The 25,478-nt window shown below is 37.4% G+C and overlaps 1 protein-coding gene and 1 long non-coding RNA gene across 5 annotated transcripts in view; one reads left to right on the forward strand and one right to left on the reverse strand.

Annotated features, from left to right (window-relative positions):
• The window catches only part of LOC122566155 (ras-responsive element-binding protein 1), a 104,177-nt gene that overhangs the window by 8,589 nt on the left and 70,110 nt on the right, over window positions 1–25,478 (reverse strand). Inside the window, exons 1-4 of one of the 3 annotated variants that reach the window (XM_043722986.1) lie at window positions 8,433–8,902; window positions 7,925–8,300; window positions 7,715–7,767; window positions 381–454 (exon numbers count right to left, since the gene is read on the reverse strand). In XM_043722986.1, the coding sequence (XP_043578921.1) occupies window positions 381–454; window positions 7,715–7,767; window positions 7,925–8,013 (216 nt within the window). In that variant the 5' untranslated portion in view covers window positions 8,014–8,300; window positions 8,433–8,902. Of the gene's footprint in view, window positions 1–380; window positions 455–7,714; window positions 7,768–7,924; window positions 8,301–8,432; window positions 8,903–24,723; window positions 25,473–25,478 lie in introns of those variants that run through there. The other 2 variants (XM_043722987.1, XM_043722988.1) reach the window with 2 other exon arrangements.
• Window positions 2,851–7,566, forward strand: LOC122566159. Of its 2 annotated transcripts, XR_006316415.1 has the most exons (5): window positions 2,851–3,826; window positions 4,355–4,708; window positions 4,908–5,470; window positions 5,562–6,116; window positions 6,201–7,566. It is a non-coding gene; the product is annotated as an uncharacterized LOC122566159 (long non-coding RNA). The 2 variants fall into 2 exon arrangements; XR_006316414.1 differs by having other exon boundaries at window positions 4,908–6,116.

A 25,478-nucleotide genomic window follows, 5' to 3' on the forward strand; every position in this document is an offset into this window, starting at 1 on the left:
CTGTTAAACGAGTTTGATTCTCGAATAGTAAATAAAATAATACATAGCCGAGTATTTAAAGATAATTAATAGCTATACGCATGAGGTGACAAATTATGGTAATAGATGGCGACAACGGAGATTGCTAGATAGGCTGGATCCTTCGGTTTTTAATCGATGACTATCTTAAGATACATAAACAGCTAAGAATATGAATCTAAAATCGTGGAATGTTGCAAAATGAATTTCCAATTTTCTTGGATGCTGATACCGAACACTTGCAGAACATGTGAATTCTTCAAAGGACGAATCTACTCTTGAGATTTTTAGTTTAGGACGAGATCGAACTGGTTGATACTTGTACTACTTGTATGGATTACTTGTATGGAATTTGAACTTACACTAGATGGTGAGGATGCAGCATCAGCTGGTGCATCGTTCTCATTTTCCTGGGTGGGTCCGTTCTTAACAGTAACTGAAACATAAAGGAAAATCACTGTAAGACAATTACGATCTATACTGATATCTTGATACTTGATTTAAAGTCGAGACAACGTCGTCTATACCCTCCTATATTGTTCAAATTTTCTTTAGAACTTATATATCCTAACCTATTGTTTTATTATCCTAGCTACAGTATCAATCCTTTGATATCTGATATCGATCAATTTTTAGGCTTACGAAGTGATAATCTTTCTGCGTAAAGAAAACGAAATAAATTTGTCTTCGATGATTTTAATATAACTATATTAGATACGATTATTTTCCAGAATATATCGAATAAGAGAAGTTTCTTCTATTAGAGAAAGATCAGCGCTGTGCTTGGAAGTACGTTAGAATTTTCAGCTGTTCTATACGCGTAACTAACCGATAGCAATTTCATCTGGCTCGATAATGGGTTATTGTTTGTAAATTTTTTAAATTGTAACAAGCGAGCGATACGATCGCGTCATAGAAATGGACGCGAACCACGCGCGTCTTCCGGAAGCTGATAGAACGACCGCAAAGAACGCCTCGAGGCTGCTACGATGACACTTATCAGCTGCTTGAACCACAATCGTCCTTATTTACTAAGTCTTTTCTATTCTGTAAGCTACCGTTGGAACAAACTTCCGAGAACGATATCATGTCGAAAATAATGTCCAGTATTGTTACAAAATATTACACCATCGATATGACGTTGATATAGATATTAATTTCGTACTCGCCAAATATCTCGTCGTTTGAAATTATCGATTGTGTGGTTTGTTAAAAATCGACGATAATTCAGTTATTATTATTTCCAAACTCTTATTACGATTTCCGTTATATCGTTAAACTTCAGATATTATTACTCGATGAGATATTTGAAAGCGACGTACTCGGATATTTTATTATTAGACGTATCTGAAGCGTATCGTTAAGTTACCTGAAACATTGAAGGGTTCTATTATATCGACTGACGTAAGTAGAAATTTTATCTTCGTATCGAGACAATTCGAATGACCTAACAGCGAGATCACGTAATTATTATATATACGTAATTATTTGCGATACAGATCATTTGTACCATGACGTTCGCTCAGCGAAATCGACTTGTCCTAATTCGAATCACGTAAATTCGCCCGAACAACGATCCGCAACCACGAAAATTCACTGGGAACCGCAAACAAAACCGACGAGAAGCAAACATTGGATGAAACAAACTGAGAGCAACTCGTCTCGAAGTATCAATCGACGGTAATCGTATAAAGAACGAATGCAGAACTACGCTGGAATGGAAGAACTACGCTGCGATTGCGATATACGAATAAACAACGGTGAAATATGAGGAAATAGCGCGTTCGAGAGCTTTCGAAAATAAAAATTCCAGTAGCGCAAACGAACGTGATCTTGTACGATCGGCTTTATCTCGCTCGAGCGTTCTCTTTTCATCCGACAAGAAAGCAGATTAAGAACGGCAACGACAGCGTCGTGCGTCGTCGATTCGAGCCGTAACACGATACAGGCGAAACATCTTTGCTTTGTTATCGACGATCAATCATTAGATCGATTATAACATCACCGAGTTGACTAAAGATTTTGTAGATGTTTTTTAACCTTATATTTCCTCTTCTGTGCAATTTCGTCGTTGTGTAAGTGGAGATCGTCTACCGTAGAAATACGTTTTCGTTGGACAGAGAAGGAAGAATGTGAAAAAAGCGGGAAGAGTATGAAGAAAAGGTTAAGACGAATAAACCTGTGATAAAAGCTTGGCAGAAATACCGAACGATCTTCTATCGTTCTCTTATCTATATATCTGAGTAATATTTAAGTGCAATATTATCGCTATTTTAATCTATGAAATATTCAAAGTTTCCATTATATCAAATCTCGTTACAACGTAACACGCTCAAGAAGAAAAGTGTAACGCTATCAAAATGATCTTGTAACACGTGTATTCGATATACAGTTAATCTTTGCTTTTAATTCTACGAATTGAATAATTCATTCGAGCTTCTTTTCCATTTAATCGTTTTGCACAGACTTAAATATAATTTTACCGCGATCATGTTGATACGTTCTGCGGTAAATTGAGATATACAAGAATATTATATGCATGCTAGATAAATAGACTATATATTTCAAATGAGATTCTCCGTTTCGTTCATAATTATATTCGTAATTACAAAACGAGTACATAAACGTAAATTACCGTAAATATGTACCTAGATATAAACATTTCTAACTAATTATCATAGTACTTATAAACGTTCATAGCTATCTACAATTAATAAAAATACAACATTTCTACCAACATTTTTGTCAATGTATTAAATATATATTTATATAACCAAATGTAAATATAATTATATCTCTAAGTATAACAAAACTATTATCACAACTTCCATCCCTGAAACTTCTCGTCGTAAATGTGCACTGCACCTGTAAACAATTGCAAATCGTTTCTGGCGTCCGATTTTAATAAGATGACGAGCCTATAGAAATCTAGCGGACAAATTGCTGGCACAAGGACAGGCCCGGTCTTCGTCGATTCGATGGCAGGACGAGAGGAACAGGTGCGATTAAAGCCGGTCTCACACGCCTGGCATTCCGCTGACAAACGCGTCGGCCAGGTGACTCGATTCATGCGCGTAAATCACGCGGGCCAAACGGGTTTTCGGCCAGTTTAACTCTACTCCGATTTAACTTGCGGTTTGCGTCCACGTTTAGCGGACAGGTTGGCGTTTAAGCGCGCGAATAAATTCGACACGAATGATGTACGTGGACGTCCGCCACGACCTAACCTCCACTCGTTTCTCATTTCGTCGCGTTTAAAGTTTCGTCCACAAGAGCGAGCACTGTGCGTACGATCGGACCACCATAAGTCAAACACCGCTGAAAATCGCTTAATGTGATCAAACGAGACGATTCGACGTAGGCGATGGAATATTCGTTGATCGAAACGATGTGATCAAGGATTGAAAAAAAAAAAAAAATATATAAGATGATTCTTTGATCGATCGTTTAGTGCGAGTACCTCGGTAATATTCTATCGGGTTGGCGACTAAGTGATTGCGGATTTTGTCATTAGGTGGCATTGACTTAGTTGCCAACCTAATAGATTTCGATTGATCGCGATCTGACTGTAGTTTTGAATCAGGTTTAGCCGAGGAATAAGTCGAGGAAGAATAATTTACGAAATAAAGTGGAAATAACGTGGTGGCGAGGCGAGAAATCTCGATGATCTACATATATTGGATATATGTTTTGATATTGGGTTTCTGGGATAATCGCGTTTGGAGTACGCAGTTGCATTTTGCTCTCGAAAAGCCACAGTATCGAGATATGTCAGGAGCATCGTGAAAGTCGTTATTTTTGTTAGTTGGTTGGTATCGTCATAGTTTGTATAAGTGTTCAGTTTGGATTTGTCTATGTATGTAATTGGGTGAGAATCATAAGGCGATTTTGATGTGAATTCGAATGAATTCGAGCATTGAAATTTGAATATTCATTTTATGTGATAATACAATATTTATTAATGTTATATTTCCGATCTTCGAATTTACATCTTCGAACTTGTATTAGGTTGTCCGTAAAGTTTCTTTCGTTTTATAAGGAAACAATAGATGCGCGATGTTTTTTGCTTTATATTAGTTTATTGAATTATGCACGAACGTAATAACAGAAATAGAACGAAATGGATCGTACGTAATTCAATAAAATAATATAAAACAGAAATTCTTGTTCCTCTGTTATCACCTTACGAAACGAAAGAAACCTTTCGGGCAACCTAATACATAAATAGGTAGATAATATTTGAATATTTGAATTGAAATCGAAGTATCTATACCCTTAAATCGCTTCAATTTCTCCATTTAAATGAGAAATGATTCAAATGATTGAAATATTTCAGCACGAACCTGAATTTTCTGCATCTACAAACGCGAGGATATAACATTGGGTTGTGAATATTCCAATATGAATCTGAACACGTAACACGATTCCCTATAGTGGAAAATAAATGTCGATTCGAATTTGAGAATTCTTCAAAGGATATTTTTATTAAAGAAGTTACTTTTTACCAAGCAACGTACGAGTGATAAATTTTCAGTGGAAATTGCGGATGTAAACTTCACAAATAGAAACGATAGGTTTTCAGTTCTTAGAAGATGTTTATACTTTGTAAAAATTATTGAAGAGCATTTGAAACGCAGGTGATCGATTCTTCAAGTTCAAGATTATCTATTTGATGGCGCCAGATACCTATGTAAGTATAGGAAATGTTTAAAGGGTAACAACGAGCTCGCAAAAGCCTGCCTGATAACTTGGTGCTGCAAAGTAAATAAACATTTATCTAGCTGGCAAATGAAAAAACCTACTTATCTTTTGCGCAAGCGTGACTACCTTCTTATCTGTATTTCGAGAAATTTCGTTTTTTAAGTATTATCTCGAATGATATGTTGCAGTCGACCGACACCTCGCATCCAGCCGATCAACGTTGAAAAATCAAGTCCACGTTGAGAGATTAACTTCAAATTGATCGATAACAGATTATACGTTCAATCGATAAGCTAACAAAAATTTCGCCACCGCTGAGCGTCGAAGCCTTAGAGAAGCGCAAAAATTGGCAATTTGACACCTGAAAATCTTCAGTCTCCAATTTGTTACGTTCGGTTGAAATTACGCACGGTTGCGTGTTAGGTTGTCCGAGAAGTTTCTTTCGTTTTGTAAGGAAATAATAGACGCACAATGTTATTTGTTTTATATTAATTTATTGAATTATGCACGAACGTAATAATAGAAATAGAACGAAATGGATCACAGGTAATTCAGTAAAATAATGTAAAACAGAAATTCTTGTTCATTTATTGTCATCTTATGAAGCGAAAGAAACTTTTCGGACAACCTAATGTATATCGTTTTCGGTGCAAATTACGAATTTCCGACTTGGTCAAAGAAGATTCGAAGATATTCGGAGGAATTCTCTGCTTTGGAGATATGAATCTTAGAACAGGAAATGGATACTCAAGTACACATTTAAGTTTCTTTGTAAAAATTGCAATTTAGCTTCTATGTACGTGCGCAGTAGCGTATATTTTGTTTATTTTTTATTTTTTAAGGAAGAGAACTTCGCTCGGGCGCATACGTAATATATTTAATATTTTTTAACCCAATTTAGCCCAATGATTCGGGGCCAAGTATTCGCAAAATGGTAAAAGAGGATCGGAAGCTGTAGGAAATGGTAAAAAGCGAGAAAAGTGCGACGAGGAGTCGGATTTTAAACGAGAGAGAAGACAACGCGAACGATCAGGTGGCCGCTAACTCCGTTTCGGAATTCGAGTGAAAAATTTCACGTAGTTGCAACTGTCCGACGATATTGAAAATTGGAGGAGATTAGAAAATAATATAAATCAGTTGACTGTCTGCTATAAATATAGGTGGCGTATGAAATCGAGGATACACACGGAGCAGGCGAGTCTGGTGAAATTCGGAACAGATCCGTCCGTCTTGACAAGTGGAAATCCAGCTGCTTTCCATTTCTAACGATCACCGATCGGAGACCAATGGTTACGAGGCTCTGTCAACCACGAAAACCGATTTCTATTTTCTTCTCCGGCCACTTCCACCTGTCGATCGAAACTTACGACACTTTCGACCATCGACGATTTCTAACAGTAAAAATAAAAAAAAGTTCCACTTAATTCGTTTCACCCATTTTGGGAAGTTTCTTCTTACGAAGAAAGAATTTTCTTTTACAGGGACGAGGAAGAGGAAGAGAAGAGCCGTGGAACGTCTCTTCCAGTTGGAGCGTACAAGATCGATACGGTTTCTTCTTCTTTTAATCGTCGCGTTTCGATGAATGACAATATTTTTTCGATTACGTTCGCGTTGTTGATTCAGCAGAGTTCAGAGAAACGTACGCCATCGTTAGAAACGATGACAACGCTCCTACGTCGATTATGTCGAACAGGACTTCTGCAAAGTCTCTTCGACCAAAGATTCCATTATTCTCGACGATTCTCCGAAACGATCGTTTCGTAGTTTTCGTTTATTCGAATTCGATCAGTTTGTCGATCCGTTCGGATCACTGCAATTTTAAGTTTCCGTAGACCGAACTCGTGAGAAAAAAGTCTATGCAAACGGAAATCGGTAAACGCGTTCGATGATAAAAATTGGCGGCAAATTTACAATGTTCAAAAATTGTATAATATGTTACGAAGAGAACGAAGTTGAGCGCGAAATTAGACTGAAGCAATCGAACGTAAAATTCAAAGTTACGCGTTGTTTGTAGAGGGTTCAGTGCGAAGATATTTTTTACGAGGTGGTTCGTGAGATTTTTTACAATTTTCCATCGAGAATGATGTTTGATTATCGACATTTGTTTCTCGAAGTTATCAGAGATTTCGGTCGTTCGACGCGGAAACGATCGAGAGAGCGAAAATTGAAAATGATCGAAGAAAAATGTTGACGAGTGACGAAACGATGTTGCGAAATCGATTTATGAACGCTGCCGGTTTATTAAAGAAATATTTAAGAATATTGACCGCTGATCGGCCTTCGGTCACGAAAATTGATTTCTGTTCCGTATTCCTCGAACCGAAAACATTCTTCGAATCGTATATTCGATCGAAGAATCAAATCGAATTGAAAACACTTTTGGTAATTGTTGAACAAATACGAACGACACAGGTTTTCATCGATAATTTCAAATTTTGTGCCAAGTGAAAAAATTTCAATCTCGCTGTGATCGAATTTCGTCAATATTTTTCATACCAAACAGCGTTCTTCGCTCCATTGAGAAATTTCATTCAAAATAAAAGGTTAGTCGACGATCGAATAATCTCCTCAAACTTATCAACGAAAATCAAAATTGTTAACAATGTTGCTATTTCGTGCAACCTTCAAGTCCGCCTTCAAGTTCTAATTTAGGTACTCGTACTTTAAATGCTCGGTTGCCAATGTACGATAACGTGAATCGACTGTAATTTCTAAAAAATGTTCACCTAACCTCAACTGTAAGAAAATCATTTTCAAACTTCATCCAATAAACTATCATCGTCCGGTTAAAGAAAACAAAGATTTCTATAAACTGTTCACCTAACCTCAACTGTAGATAAATCACCCCCACCATTATCAAACTTCGTCCAATAAACTGTGATCGTTCGGTGAAATAGAACAAGATTTCTAAAAAAAGTTCACCTAACCTCAACTAGATAAAGTAGATAAACCATCTCTACCATTATTATATATATTAATGTTCACCTAACCTCACCTATAAGTCGTTGTTTGCTATCGTTATTAACGTGAAATCCAGCCAGCGCCAAACTAAAAATAGGGCAGAAGAAAGAAAATAAAACATCCAGAAGATATCGCAAATAAACAAAAGTTCACTCGTAACCAATTCCTTTCGATTATCAATCTCGGTTTCGAGATGTTTCTCGAATAATTTTTTACGAATAAAATACAAAACGGTATAGCGTACGTATCGCCATTGAGCAGAAAGGGTCTTTTTCTCGAAGAGCCGTGCGCCACGCCCTGTATCCGCAATGCACCCCCTGCGAGAGAGTTCATGTTGCAGGGAGTCGTGGAAAAGGGAGCAGTGTCAGTCCATCGAGGGCGTACATGCGCACTTCCGCCAACCGGCGCCTCCTACGAATCATAGTGATGCTGCGCTGAAGCATTGGTGGGGGAGATGCCCGCCATTGGCCGCTTCTCATCTGTCCAGAGCTTTTATCTCGTTCCCCTCTCCTTCGCTCCACTAACTTCCCTCTCTCTGCTACGCGTCCCCTTTTCTCCTCGTTTCTCCATCTCTCGCTCGTATTTCAGAACGTTTTCCCTCTCTCTCTCTCTCTCTCTCTCTCTGTTTCGTTACATATATATATATTTTTTCTTTTTTTCTCCTTCGTTATATACATATGTCTGTCGTGATATTTACTCGCCTTTCTGAAAGGCGAGTTTTTAAACGTTGGGATTTAAAAAGGTTCTTTTACCCGATAGATTTTAAAAAGAAGGCAATGAACTCGACGTTTCCGTAGCTTGTCAATGGCCTCTGCGCACCATCCTTCCTAGGTGAAATTTCTTGCTTCGAGACCGAATCATTTCGACGGATGCTGTGTGGAGACTTTGGAATTTTTCGAGGTTATGAGTTTACGTAGCATCTACCTATATATCGCTCTTGCGTTTCTTTTAGGTTGGTTGATTCATTGTCCTTGCCTTTTGGATCGGTGTCGTGATTAAACCTAACCTTAAAACTTTTACCTCAATTTCATGCTGCGATACTGATCGTCGAAAAAATCGACGCCGATGTAGTCGCGTGATGCTGAATCGGCGGTAGGAATTTTTATTTCCTTTCTATCAAGCTTCGTGAATCACGAAGTAAAGAGATTTATGACGACGAACATAACCAAAGTTCCACGTATTTCATCCAGCCAATGTTTTGCTTTGCTGTTAACTTGTTACTACTTTCAACGGCAATAGTATACGTATATACAAGAATATGCTAAAAAAAAACAATGTACATATTACTTAGAACAGTCGTTATCAAGACTAACCTCAAATCGTCAGTCCGCGGGTTTTTGTGCATCTACGACAAACTGAAAAATGCAAACATATATATAACGTGCACGTCATAACAAAAACTGTATAAAACACCTAAAATTACACGTGACATGTAAAATATAAGAACCATGTAAAAATCTGAAATTCATCGGAATAATCAACATGTCGGACAATGCTCGATCATCTTCCCGAAGATACGAATCTGCGCATAGATATCCGCAGTCTGTTTATTACTATACACACCTAGCATTACCATAACGCTAGACATTAGCGTTCCTCTATATAGAACATTCCCAGAACGTTATATATTTTTCCACACGAATAAACTTTTATACGATGTAATTCCTACACGACGCACATGTAGATAATGTACATATTTCGCTTTACGCATATTTCCACCTTTTCCTCGGTTTTCTATGGTCTCGTCTTCCTCTACCTCCCCCCTCCCCCCTTCTCCTCATTTTCCTCACTCGTCTCGTCTCTTCGAGCGAGTAGCTCGTCGTCGTCGTCGTCGTCGTCATCGTTGTCGTCCAGGCTCGCTCTTTCCCTAGCTCTCCTCTCGCTCTCCTCTCTCTATCGTTCCCCCCACCCACCCCCGACGTCCCCGCTCTCTTCACGCTCGGATACACCCACGCAGCACCACGCAGGAGAAGCAAAGATGGCGGTCGGTTAGTGTGTTTCGAGAGTCGTAGCCCTGACAACCTTGGACTTACCCAGCCGTAACACCCTGCCACCCTCTATGCGCTCTGGATGACACATACGCTCTCCTTTTTTCCCATCTTTTTCCTTTCTATTACTCTTTTGTCTCTCACTTTGGTATACGAGCCCCCTCGGAAGTCATAGTCGATCGATTCCACTTTTGGCTGAGCTTTCCAATTTCATTACGCAGGCGATTTTAATTTCAAATTGCGAGCAACATTTCATTAAAAATTGGCAAGTTGTTCGATCACGGGAAATTGGGTATCGTAGCGACAGTTTTATTTAGCGTTTTAGTCCTTTCGGCATTCGTCGGATACAATGCATTTTCAAATGTCTACGTCTTAAATTACTTCACTTTCCATCGTGTTTCCGTAACATCTATCCGTCGTGGAAATTCGGTATGTCCGGATTCTCAAAGTTTCTAACTCATTTGCGACGTTGGATGTTAAAAATGTTTTAACTTGTTTGGATTTCCGGAGCTCCTAGTTTCAGGGATTTTCGTATCAGTTCTAGGGAATTTTATGGCGTGCACAGGCACGCGGTTAAGTCGAAAATTCAACAATCGCCTCTCGCCACGGTTTTCTTTTCAAATTTGCAACATTAGATACGTGGAGGAATTTCTGCTGCAAGTAAAAGTTTCCTAAATTTCAACACAAAGTTCTACACATCGTTCCTAATGTATGTTTCTTAGCTTTTAATCTTCTTCCAACTTCTAACCTAAGATAAGGCAAAATTCTTATTGGCCATTTATTTATTTAGATCATTATTAGGCCATTTATATATTTAGAATCGCTGATAAGCGATATCTAAAAGAGACTAATATAATATTCAAATAAAGTTCAGAATATCGACGCTAAACTAAAAAAGAGAACAAAATTCGGAATTTCCAACTCTCTCCCGATTACTTTCGTCAATCGATAAACAACAGATCGATGAACTTTTCTATCACGCGCTTCCTATTCACGATCGCCTGCTTAATATTGATCGCGAGTACATCTCATCTGCATACGTATACCAAATAACAACATGGCTGGACTAAGAGTAACGAAGATGAACGTACTTGTACAAATTCGTAAAATCCTAAGCATCCAACATCGTGATATCCGATACCATCGTAACTTTCCTGTTTGTACATGGAACAACAATATTCTATCAGCCAGACTTTGTATAGTATGTAGCGAGATTAGATTCTAATTCTCCTGGGTCCAAAGTTTCCACGGAAGTATTAAGAGGTAACTCGATAGAAGACTTAGGTTCGCGACGATGAAAGATCGATATCTAAACTGTATCACACAGCCTTATCACGAGACTACTCCACATCCAGCTTTCGCTTCTCTTAATTCTGCTATTAATCCAGCAAATTATTTCTAACCATACGTCGATCGGTTCGATTAAACGAGGTTTAATCTGGTGACCTCGACGATCGACGTTCGGCCTGCACGATCAACATCCTCGCTATCGAGCTAATATACATCAAATTCGATGCTCAATTTACTCGTCCGTTTCCATTAACATTGTCCTGAATCGCTATAGGTAGCTAGGTATCCGATACGTTTCTTCGTATTTTCATTTTATCACGTTCGATCGATATTGATATTGTGTTCTCGCGAGGAGCAAATGCAGGCAACGTACTATTTTACTCAAACAGAAATTAAAAATAAGAATTGTGTCCGTTCGAACGAATAGAAATTAATGCTATTGAAAATATAGCAGATAGGAAGATACGAAAGAATCTTTGTATCGACCGAGACAAGGTCGCGATAGACGACTATTATTATTATTATTATTATTATTATTATTATTGTTATGTATTACCTTTTTACAAGACAGGAAATTTCCTCTAGAAATTTATTAGAAAGTTAAACGATGAAATTAATTTCGATAAAAGCTCCACTCGGAATATCGTACGTGAGAAACTCTGCGAGTTGCCTTAAGAAGAAAAAGAAAAGATGGAGAAACGAAGAATTTCTGACAAGCTAAATGTAGAAACTAGATTATTATTATATATCATATATATATATGTATTATATATTAATATATATTACAATAATTACACGATTTCTTCGATCAGCTCCACTTTTACGAAATATTACGATTACGAAATATATATATATATATATATAGATATACACGCGTGATTATCTCGTCGCAGCATGATCGACAGTCTTTCTCTGAAAACTTAGATCTGTACGTGTGTAAACACGGGAGTTGACCTCTAGATCACGGGAGCAAACAATGTAGAAGCAGTCTCTGGATCGTATCCGATTCTCCGAGACGACGAAAAAGTTTCATGTATTATGGATTCTTTGTTTGCTTCGTGTGTATTGGTCGTTTAGCTCGTTCCTTTCTATTTGGAATTATTTTTAGAGTTAAGAGAGTACGGCAAGGAAGAAAGTACGGCGGATTTCCAGTTATCGAAAATAGATCGAAGGAAAAACGACTTCCAGCGAAATTACGATAAGACGTTGGCGGAAAAATTGTTTTCGCAGGAAATCGCGCGGAAACTTCAAATTGTGCGAATATCTATCGTATCGTCCGAAAAGTGTCTTTCTTTCGCAAACATGTTTTCTACAACAGTGTACCTTCGTACAAACGTGAAATGTCGCGGTGTTCGTTACAACGGAAGAAAACGCAACGTGCGTAACTCGACGAAATAATATAAAACACAAAACGTTGCGCGTCTGTTATTTCTTCATGAAACGAAAGAAACTTTCCGGACGACCTAATACATCGAACGAGACGTTAATTTCGGTTGGATCAGAGCCGGATCCTATTTCTTTCAAATATGTTTCCAGCAGACGTTACTCGTAGAAGAAATCACGTAAAAATTCCATTTATTCGAATATTAATCGAACAATGTTGGACAAGACAATTATTTTCGAGATAACGAGAAGCTCGGTAGAATTCCACTTTTTCGCACGTATCTATGGAGGAAAAAATTTTGAAAAAGAATAACATCGTGATGGAAGGTCATTTTTATGAATAGAAATATCGCAAGCACCTACGTGAAAAATAGACGAATAATTGTTATAATATTCATAGTTAAGTAAGCATGGTTGTAAAGAGCGTCTTCCTGTATGGATACTCGGTATTCCGCATGTTGCGTTCCGTGCGTAAAACGCGTGCACGTTTTATTACATTGTTTATCGTGTATTCAGAGTATGTAACGTTCGTATATCATCCTTATGGCAAAAAAATTAAAGTTATTATGTTAATCGTCATTTTTTGTATTCATATAAACACAGCTCCATGAATGGTTTATTCAACATAATGGTTTATTAACATAAAGCTTGTAGGAAACGAAATAACCCGGTCGTAATTTTCGTAACGAACTGTAGCAAAGCGTAGACGATCTGTTTCGTTCGACTAATTACGTCTAACGATACAACCAAATTCGTTTGTCGTGAGAAGCTAACGCGAACAATCGGAAAACTCTCATCTCTCTTTTTCTTTTTTCTAAATCTTTTACCTTGCATTTCGCTCTGTACCTTTTCGTTTATGTAGTTCACAGCTGCCGAACTATTGGTTTCGTAGAAACAGGATAAATACAAAGAGGATTAAAGCGCGATAGACGCGGCGTGAATGTTCAAACGGCGGAGGAAACACGTTTCTCACGTTTTCAAGATTTTCTTGGGAACACCGGGAGCGCGGCTTGGATCCATCCGTGCAACGAACGCATGAAAAATGAAAGGCAACGTTCGTCTGGCGGTCGGATCGAAGCGAGGAAAATCGTTTCTCAGGCCTGGCGGCGAAACCAGAACGAATCTTTAATCGTGATATTCTAATTTCTTCCGGCTCGTCCATTTTCTCCGTTTCGAGACATCGTCTCGGAACCAGGAAATCTCGTTTTGCTTTCGGCCAGTCGAAACGCCTCGCGATCATAACGAGCTATTTCTCTCTCTCCCTCTCTCTCTCTCTCTCTGTTTTTAGCACGCCTATCCGCGTTTCCCAGCTCGTTAATCGATATCAGCGAAACATTTCCTGTTATCTTTCGGCGAATTCGTTTAAAATATATTTTTATCGGAAATAAAGCGACTACGATCGAGAGATTCGGCGAATGTTTGACGAACACGTTTCTTACAATCGTTTCGTTCCAAAGATACTGTACGTAGTTGGAGAATTTGATTCGAGTTGGGATTAAACGTTAAAAGATAACAATTAAATGGCGTAAGGAAGGTTTCTTTGAACCGGATTATCGAGACGGTGAAATTCTTGGGAAACATGAAGGTTTGATCGAATTGTCCGATAGACAAACGCTGAAACGTTGAAACACGTTTAACGCAGATTCGATGGAAGGAAAATTGGAATTAATTTTTTTCTGTAAAAAAAAGAAGAAAAATATAGCAGTGTGTAGTTGGAACTCTATTAAGCCTGTTACGTAGGCAGATAGGATTTGATCCTGACTATGAATCTTATTTCTCCGAACAATCTTTCTTTGTTTTAGATTTAGTATAATGAAACGTTGCAATAATCGAAGGATAAGGTGAACGAGATCGGCATTGGACTTGACATCAGTTTTAAGCTCGGCAGCTTTCTTTTCCTTTGCAGGAAATTGTTTCAATCTATGCCATACATTTAAAAATTACAAAATACAATAATAGCGTTAATAAGACTGTTATTTAAGTGAATTTGTTTCTTCCTCTAATTATTTAAATTGTCTTATCTTTTAGTTAAAGTAAATCTCATATAAAACGGTTAAAATCGTTGGGAGCTGCTGGTAACGAAATTGAAATAAAATTCCGAGCGCGGAGTGTTAAAAGTTCTCCGAGCAACGACAGAATTAATTTTCAATTATTAACTGCTAAACGTGACTAAAAATAAAAAGTTGCCAGCTTTCTCGCCGTGTTAATGCCTCTATCTTTTTCTTCTCACTTTATCATATTCGTAAACGATTGCCATGATTACGTTCTGTCGTACGTTGCCTACGATACTCCGCTGCGTATCATCGCGATCGATTATTGAGTTGGCAACTAAGTGATTGCGGATTTTGTTATTATCGCCTAATGAGAAAATGCGCAATCACTTAGTTGCCAACCCAGTACGTTAGCAGCTGCTAGACGTCGAACGAAAGTAAAGAAAAAATGTCTAAACGCTGATAATATTTAATAATTTCTCTGGGTCTGGGCAAACAAACGTCTGATTGGATGCTTAGCCGAGAAACAAACATGAGAACTTCCTGATATTATAAAATTATTGAATGTAATCAACGAGTAACACCGCCATAATTACGTCGGCGAACGTGGAGCTGTGCTTGAATCGGCCATTTCTTTCCCACCGACCTCGTTGCTGCGAGCTTTCGTAAAGCGGAACGACGATCGAGAAGCTTTATTTCTTCAAGACCACATAATCACACGTTGAAATAACGAAACACTATGGCAACAAATTGAACAATTTTCTCAGCCAATATGTATCTGATCGTAACGTAATTCGTCCTGCATTCATATTATGTAATTTATGTTACGATCCAAGAACGTTCAACGCTATCGGATAAGAAGAAACTTTTTGGCTGCTTTTCGTCTGACGAAGCAAGCGGATATTTTTAACGAAATATTCATCTTACTATGTATTGTAAATATATATATATATATATATTTACGTAGGTTCGTTTAATTAATAATATTATAGTATAGTACGTTCGTTTAATTAATAACATTATAGTATAGTTCCATATTTTGCAACATTTTATACTATCGACAAAATCGAGTGTTTTTAATTAAATAAAAATTTCAAATAAATATTTATAAAAACAAAAGATATTTATATTACATGTATAAATATTTGTTTAGAATCTTTATTCAATAAAAACCCAGGATTTTGCTAATAGTATAAAATATTGCAAAATACAGAAGAACTCAATATCCGAATATGAATATTATTAATATATATGAACAAAAGATATTTATATTACATGTATAAACATTTATTTAGAATTTTTATTCAATTAAAAACGCTGGATTTTGCCAATAGTATAAAATATTGCAAAACATGGAAGAACTTAATATCCGAATATGAATGTTATTAATATATATAAACAAAAGATACTTATATTACATGTATAAAAATTTATTTGAAATCTTTGTTCAATTAAAAACGCTGGATTTTGCCAATAGTATAAAATATTGCAAAACATGGAAGAATTTAATATTCGAATATGAATGTTATTTATATATATAAACAAAAGATACTTATATTACATGTATAAAAATTTATTTAGAGTTTTTGTTCAATTAAAAACGCTGGATTTTGCCAATAGTATAAAATATTGCAAAATACAGAAGAACTCAATATCCGAATATGAATGTTATTAATATATATGAACAAAAGATATTTATATTACATGTATAAAAATTTATTTAGAATTTTTATTCAATTAAAAACGCTGGATTTTTCCGATAATATAAAATATTTCAAAATATAGAAGAAGCACATTCAATATCCGAGTATGAATGTTATTAATATATATGAACAAAAGATACTTATATTACATGTATAAAAATTTATTTGAAATCTTTGTTCAATTAAAAACGCTGGATTTTGCTAATAGTATAAAATATTGCAAAACATGGAAGAATTTAATATTCGAATATGAATGNTTATTTATATATATAAACAAAAGATATTTATATTACATGTATAACCATTTATTTAAAATCTTTGTTTAATTAAAAACACTCTGGATTTTGCCAATAGTATAAAATATTGCAAAATATAGAAGAACTCAATATCCGAATATGAATGTTATTAATATATATAAACAAAAGATACTTATATTACATGTATAAAAATTTATTTAGAATTTTTGTTCAATTAAAAACGCTGGATTTTGCCAATAGTATAAAATATCGCAAAACATGGAAGAACGTACTATCCGAATATGAATGTTATTAATTAAACTTATACTTGTACGATCTAATACCATATTCGATTAATATCGTATACCTGTATATAAAGCTCGAAGAGAGCTTCGAGTAGGCTTAATAAGAAAAAAAGAAAATGATGGATATAGAAGAATGGAACGCCTACACTGTGTCGGCCAAGTATCGACTAGCTTACCGACTTCGATCGGATCGACCCGACCGACGAAAGAAGCGAAAACTCGTTCCAAAAATGGTCTATACGAGTGAACCATTGGTAGTGTGTAGCGTGCATCTCGTTGCATATGATTTGGAAGCAAACGAAAAACTGGTACCGAAACGTGCTCGATTTAGATAGCTGTTTGTGCGATGAAACGACGATGAAACGACGAAGCGGCGAATCAAAGGAATATTTTCTCGAGCAATTTCTATTGACCAACGTGTGCGACCCAGCGCAAAGGATGTCACGTAAAGAATCTTCGTATACGTGGCCCAACCGAGTGTTTCCGCATATACCTAGAGACGCGGTCGTCATATCTACAACCCGCTGCGTATGGATCGTTACCGGAGAGAGCTTACATATTATGCAAGAGGGAAGAGGGAAGAGGAAAGAGGGCGGTTGCAATAGCCGGTAGATTGGCAAAGTGAGCCGCGGACAGTCGAATAATTCCGCGATTTTCTTCCGCAAGAGCCGCTATTTTACGACGCACACGTTTCCATGTTGCTGGCGATTTAGCGGGTAAAATGATTTGCGATATTCGACGAGAATGTCGAAAGCGAAATTGTAAATTCTAATATATGGCGAAAATAATCGAAAGATAACGATTTTTCTTGTGTCCCGCTCGACGACTCCAGATTATTTCTCGACGTTGGAAATACGTAATCGCGGAGACAGCGGAATAGAGAGAAAATATTCACAAGTGACACAACAAGCCTCCTAAGCGTTCCTAAGAAGAAAAGTCAAATTAAAAGAACGGCGAGCAACGTAGTGCAAATCTGTAGGTTTTTTAAATTGTTTCTGGTTAACTTTGAAGTTTACTTTGCGCTTAACGCGCTCTTGTAATCGACTTAACGAATTTCTTTCGGACAGGAAGAACGTTTTCGTTCAGAATTGTCGACATGTGAACACCGGATATACGCGAATTGAACGAATTTCCTAGTATTTCCTAGAACGAATTTCTATCGAGTTTTTTCCTCTAAGAACATCCTAATTCCTGGAATCCTTTATAAATGGATACGGTGCCTATTTAGAACATGAATTATTTATATTCGCCGATGAATCTGCATTTTAAAATTGCTGCCACTAAATCAGCCGCGAGATGCAGGTTATCGATTCACCTCGTTCTCGCGATTCTTCTTGGAAAATCGGGTCAGTGATGTAGCGAACGATGAAGTAACAATCATTATACAACGCGGAATAAGACGCATGCCGAAAGAAATCGTTCAAGTTAAATAATTATTAGCTGTATGCAAAAATGTCTATTAGACATTTTATCCGAATTTATAAGAAACTCGAGGATGTAAAAATGCGCAACATGCAAAGATATGCAAAATATCCAAAGTATAACACTTTTTAGAGTATTTGATAGAACAAAAAAATTGTTTTTCTACCTTCTACTGTTAATTCCATTTCTTACATTCTCGTTTGATAATTATAATTAAAAGTTACGATACAAACTGGTAGAGTAACGCAAAATTGCATAAACATCGGCAAGTATAGTCGTCAAGAATATTTCTTCTTATCTAGAAAATTAAACTCGCATGTATTTTTCTTTTTTCTTTTCGTAGAAGATACAAAGTTTTATAGAGCAACTCGTTTGCAATCTCTGAAAGCGAATTTTCAGGGACTTCGATGCGAGGAAAGTGGTGAAAACGCCACTGTACAACGACTACCAACGAGATGAAGGATAATTGGGACGTCTGATTGGAGGGCAAGGACCCCGAGGGTGAGAAAAGGGAGCGGTTGATTTTCCACGCCACGCCCTAATTCACCAGCCCTTCCCTCGGAAAACCTGCTTTTCTCGCCTGTTAGCCTCAACAGACTCCCGTCGAATTTTTATCTCCGCATTTTCCTATTTTCTTTCAATCAATTTTCTTTCGGTCTGTTCTTTAAAAAGCTTTTCAAAAGTTCTCTTTTTGAAGTTTCTATCAGAAGATTTTTTGAACGTTGCTACGAGAGAGAAAGACACGCTCGTTTTATCGTGCTACTTGTAACGCGTGTTCTGGTTCCATCGAGCGAAACGTTTTCTTAAAATTAAAGGAAATTAAAGGAAAACGAAAGATCGTTATCGATGCCATTAACGTTTTAAATCGTGAAAGAACATCTCGAAATCTTCCATCCGGACGAAGAATACTTTATGAAATTGCTCGTAACTTTTTGGTATCGTCGGTTGTTTTTCACTCTACAAAGTTTTCATCAATGGGAAATTCCAAGATACGCTATTAATTCTTTTTCCGTTTTCTTATCTCACAGCAGGAAGTATAACGACCCTTGTTTCAAGAAAATTACACGATTCGTCCCTTTATTAACTTTATCGATTATTCTTTTCCTATGCCAAGGTGAAAGCTATTTTTAAAACTTCAATCTTAAACAAAAATTGTAAAAAAAAAAAATGCTAAACAAGAGAAAAACACGATTCTTCGTAAGGCGTGCCAGTAGATTTCCACGTTTCTAAATCCTGCACCAATTCTTTCTAAATCTGCTTAACCGGATTAATCAAAGTTACGTATTTCCAACCAACCCTTTATTTTCTCCGCGCGTATTATGAATTTTATTAACAATTAATCCTTGCCAGAAGTCAAATTCCCCGCTTTCCAAATTCACGGTCAAACGCGAAACTCCGCTACGCGAAATTAAAACAAATTTCTCACTAAAGGACGAACAAACTCCTGCGCGAACCACCTGCTACTCCGACTCAAAGTTCCTCGCCGACTCCTCGTATCTTCTCGTCCTAGAACTTTCAACCTTTTTCAACCCTCGTTTCGAAATATCTGCCATTTGAGAAAGCAATCCACCGCCATTCGTCGGTCGTACGAATGAAACTATTTGTCCGAAAAGTGTCTTTCTTCTACAGACACGTCTTTTACAACGACGCATCCTTATACCTAATCTTTAAACCTAATCTAATTTAATCGAACGTTGTGATCTTTATTTTACGGAAAATGTTGCGCGTCCGTTGTTTCCTTATAAAACGAAAGACGACCTAGTACTTTGCGAAGCAAGTGCGCTACTCTCAAAGTCACATCCGAGCGTATCTATCGCAAAAACGAAAATCACGAGAAAAGAACGAAAAGGCCGAAATAAAGAGCGTTGGAACGTTGTTGGAAGAATGCGACTGACTGCAAGATACCGCAGTTTCTTCATCCTCGAAGATCGTCAGTCAGTCCTTTTACGGGAGCGGTTCGACAAATAATTTCCAAGATAAGAAGAAGAGTTCAGGTCCTTATCTACGTGGACTTGGACAGGCATGTCGCCTGTTTTTCTCTCCCTCTTTCTCTCTTCGTTCTTCTCGCTTACCTTGTCGATACTCGTCGATAGATTAGAATTCAGACACGTCAGCGTCGTGGCCGCGAGATCGCTCCGCGCCTTTTCTCCTCTTCCCACGACAGCCTGAACCGCGTGCGTATCGAGCGACGCCGAAAAAAATCGATACGAGGCTTCCTGGAAACTGAGTGGCCGGCTGGCTGGTTCTGGTGGGATACCAAAGCTACGATTGCGTCAGCGGCGATCCCCGTAATCTCGTTATCTCGTAAGCTTCTCGTTCCACGGACGCGAATTTTTCCCCTTCGAGAACATGACTAGGTGCTATCGCGGTCGCGTTTCAAGAGGAATCATAGCTTACAGATGGAAACGCGAAAACTTCGAATCATCGTCGTGCGAGCCGTCTGACCGATTGAAATTTCCATTTTTACGCGCACAGTCGAAGAGAAATAAAATCGAGACGGAAATTCGTTCTAAAAGTCGGTGGATCGTGAGCTTGTTGTTTGTGCGTTTGCGTTAGAGAAATCGAAGAGCGCGAAAGTGTAGGCAAAAAGAGCGACGAGTGATGGAAAATATATATAGGAAAAAGAGATGTAAAGGAGGAGAATCATCGTGGGAGTATTGTAATTGGACGGCGAATCTTTTTATTTATGATAGGTTTCTATGCTCGTAGCTAGAGGAATAGAACCGATAGAGTAGACTGCAGATGTTTATGTTGCTATGGGAACTTGCAGGGTGTGAAAGTCTGCAGAATGAGAAGAATAATGCAAAAAATATGTAACAATGGAAAATCAGGATGGAGGTTTTCCTATTAGACAGCGAACCTTTATATTTTACATTTTGATGCGCGCAGGCAGAGAAACACAGCTGAGATAGAAATAGTAATTTGTTTTAGCTGCTACCAGTAGACCGCGTACGTTGATATATTTATGGGAAATTGCAGGGTGTGAAAGCGTACAGAACGTGAAACATAATGCAAAGATATGGAAAAACGATGAAGTCATCCTGCAAGTTTATTAATTCAAGTGTAAAACACGGCGAATCTTTGTGTTTTACACATTCTTCATTCGCATAGGCAAAGAAATAAAATTCACTGATTTGTTTATGCGTTTATGGGAAATTTAAGGCTCGAAGAATGTATAGTATATATGCGTAGTATATACTATGATCGAGAATTCTCATTTTCCAGACGATTGTACGAAACTTTTTGGACAACTTTGCTTGAAAATGGGAATCGTTCTTAGAGAAGACAGAATTATTCGATTTAAATTTAGAAGACATCGATTTATAAGAAATCGTGGCTCCTTTGGATAAGTTTCTGTTCAAATATTTAGATATCTAACGATTTTTCTAAATAAATTCAACGATTTCGTTCGAAATTAGAGAAATCAATTTAATTGAGAATTACGTAAAATTAGAATCGTGATACTTCCAACGCATCTCTCTCTCTCTCTCTCTCAAAAATTTCGTAAAAAGAAAAAACATAGTAATTTCGAGGCTGTTTAATTAAATGAAAATTCTCTGTTTAATCAAAAATAGAAACTTTCGGTGGATAAACGTTAATCTTGATCGAAGATTACGTAACAAACGAGATCGTGATATTTTACATGCACTCGTTTCCACAAATTTTTCTTACGAACGCTACACGAACGTGTAATGACTATTTCAATTAACAGTGGTCTAACAGTATTTGAAAAATAGAAATTGCGTTTAAACGGATCAACTTCGATCGGATATTACGTAAGTCGGCGATTATGTTCGTTTTTTTTAACTCTCAAAAAAAAAAAAAATATTACGCTGTTCTTCCCATTCGTGTTGAATCTTTCGATGATTTCTCGATCAAGTCAGCCTGTTATTGATCTTTAGAATAGAAATTTTTGCCGAGATACAGTTGTCTCTCATTCGAAATTACATAATAACGTTAGCTATATAACGTTTCCAGTGCCATTTAATCAAATTTCGAAAAAATCTGTTAATCCTTCGATTACCAATACGTCGGATCAATGGAAACTTTGTTGGGGATACGATTTTATCTTCGATTGCAGAACAATGAAACCAGCGAATTATCTCTTTCTCTCTCGTCTAATCGTGTTTTATCATTCTCGCTATATTTTTCCCCGTTAGATACAAATCTAAGGACGAAAGAATCCAATTTCCGATAAAACTGTCTCACCTGACCTAATTCGAAAACCAGAGGAAAATCTCCGTCGTCAATTTTGTTTCTGCAAAGTTAACCGAACTAGTTGTCGTTTTATGGAGATTTTACGGAAAATGAAGACCATCTGAATTTTTATTTAACAATTAAACGTATCAAAAAATTAAAACGGAACTTCTAATCGATAAGTAAAATTCATACGAATAACTCAACGAGTTAATCAAATTTCTCAACATCTTCCTTAACCGATCAATTCTCTCACATCTAACATCTTTTATTTTGCAAATTTTCATAGACTCTCGATACCAAATTTCCGTTTCCTCTGCGTTCTATTCGAGAAACACTTTCGGGAACGTCGTCGAAAGAAAAGTTACAGTCACGTGGAAAATTAAAAGGTAATTGTCCTTCTGTTTTCGATATAGCGGAAATCGTATTCGAGTCTAATCGGCTCGGAAGGGAACCACGAAACGCACAGGTCTGTCGTTTATCAAGCATTTTCAGCGAGCGAACGAAACGGAGTCTCGCGTAACATTGACACGCGAATTTCAATGGAGAACGTGCGCCGCGTTCTTGAAACGAAAATCCCATTACACGCAGACTTAATGGAGACACCGATAGGCATCGATATTTTCTCTGTTAATCGAGATACAAAGCGAAAGCAGAGACAAAAGGACGAAGAGGAAGAGAGACAGAAGTGGCGAAACACAACGGTCACGAACGATAATATCTCTCTCTCCTTTTTCATCTTCTTCTTTGTTGTAGTACTCGACTTGCTCATTAGCCATCGAATTTCGGTCGTTTCCTCGCATCCTGTTGCCTCTCGGGCCAAATATTCCCAGGCCACCGATAAACCGGCCTTAACATCGCGTTAGGTCGATTCGAAAAACAATAGACGCCGCGTTAAAATAGCGAAAGGTGGAAAACAAGATCGAACGAAATTTGTCGAAGTCTAATAAAGGAATTCTATTTGTTTGTTGCTTCTTCTTTCCTTTTTTTTTTTTTTTTTTTTTTTGTATATCTGATCGGTCTCCTTGAAAAGACTCGAAGAACACCGAACGAAAATAAAGCGCTTCCGGGATGGACGACTTTTGATCTCGGCTGTTCGGAGAGGTGGCATTCAAGTCTCCGCACGAAGGAATTAAAATGGCCGTGTTAATGGAACATAATGATGTGCTTAATTCGAATGATTATACATAGCGATAGGAAGATGGCGTCTAACCGAAGGATTCGAATATTTTTCAGCAGCGTTTTCTTTTTTTTTTTTTTTTTCTTTTTTAACAAATCGATCTTCGTCGACGATGCAACGCTTTATTTACAAAAGTGCCGAGATTTCGAAGATTCTCTACAATAGCGGAAAATCGAAATTTCGAAGAATCTCACTTTTGATCTTTGGACTTTTCCATGCTTGAAGCTCGTTTCTCGTGTAATAAAATTTACCGCCTGGAATCTGCAAATTCGTTATCGGGCAAAGAAACGTCGTCTACGTATTTGTTATTATTTTATCGTTTGATCCTTAGAGGACTAACGTTCTAGATTGTCATTAGTCTGTCCTACCTAGTTAAAATGTCCTATCTATCGTTTCGAATCTAACGAGAACCAATGTTCTATATCGTTTTTATCTGTCACCTTTGGTTTGCTGCAACGTGAAATTTCCAATCGCCATTTTCTGACCGCGTAGATATATAGCTCGGGAAAGATACAGAGAGTGGAAGATGGAATCTTGAATTATTCATTGAATCAGATAGGATATTTTATTTTACTTTAACACGTTAGATAGGATATTTTGACTAATTGCAACGAAAATCTGAAATATTCCTCTCGTTCTCTTAACCTCGCGGTTTACTATGAATTGTTCGGCCGCAGCATCCTCTCTACTTGTTTATTTTCAAAGGAGCTAAAGATATACAGCCACAACGAGCTATTAAGGCGGAGAAATTTTCAGAAGATGAACTCGATCGATTTCTTGTCAGCGATTCGATGTAACGTTTGATGTTACCGAGGATATTCGAGTTTCTATCTGCGACACGCGAATTAAATAACGACGAAATTAATTATAGATTCTACGCGACCAACAACGGTATGTTTACGGATCAAATTACATAACGTCACTCGTCTCCTCGTCTCAAAATGAATCTTCAACTTTTAATCGATCTCTGTGTACGCGATAGATACGCAACGATTAAACTAAGAAGAACGAGAAAAATAAAAGAACGGTGTTCCAGACGATGGATCTTAATCGATCTTTGCAAGAATCTTTGATAGATCCATTACTAACAGACTGTTTCCCATTTGTGTCTGTATATTATCTCGGACCAGAAGAGTCCTAGCTACGATCACCATTAACCAACAAAACAGCGGAACAAACCGAAAACGAGAGACGCAAGAAATCGATCGACGTGACGAGAGAAAATCTCTTATCTGCTTCTCTCTGTCGAGAGAGACAAAAAGAGAGGTGTAGAGAGAGAGAGAGAGAGAGAGAGGCGCATATCTCATCCAGTCACCTGACCACGAAACAGGAAGAAGAGCAGACGTACCTTTCGTCGAGTAATCCATTCTTCCCTCAGTTTAGCGCCGTGATCGAATTATAAAATTCCAAGGTCAGCGGGTTCAGGCACTTAAGATCCAAATAAACGGTGTAGGTTGCACTTAACACGAGATTTCTTCACAGGGACCACATCAAAAATGAAATCTCAATATATCACTGTTTCGCTTGCTGTACGATGCAACGACAACTCCGTTTTAATACTCCAACTTGTATCGATATGCCGAACGATACACAGAATATTATATCGGATATTATATTAAATATAATACTAACGAATATAAGTAACGAATATGACTAATGAGTATAACTATCGTATATCATTAACGTATATCGAACGTTACCAACGAAGTGATACAACGAATAGAAAAAAGAGAACGAAAAATAATTTACACGCGCACAAACGATTATCTATGTGTTAATGTGTCAGTATAATACGATACTAACGAATCTTCTCAGCTTCTGTGTATCTCGATAATTACGTTCCGCGAAACACAAGTCCGTTTCACGAAACGCAAGTTCGTCCATTCGGCACAACGATCACCGAGTCACTATGTCTTTTATCTGGCTCTTTAATTTCCTTCGATACACTGTCTTCGAATGTCACATCCACGCGCTACGATGGTCTGCGCACGAATAAGGTACTCCCGGCTCGAGTCTGGATACTTATCGTCTGTCACGGACACACAGATATAATCCGAGAGAGATAGACCGATTCTGACGGAGCGTGGTCATATAGACTGAACC

The sequence above is a fragment of the Bombus pyrosoma genome, linkage group LG3, assembly GCF_014825855.1.
Source record: "Bombus pyrosoma isolate SC7728 linkage group LG3, ASM1482585v1, whole genome shotgun sequence".
In the NCBI taxonomy this organism is placed as follows: domain Eukaryota; kingdom Metazoa; phylum Arthropoda; class Insecta; order Hymenoptera; family Apidae; genus Bombus; species Bombus pyrosoma.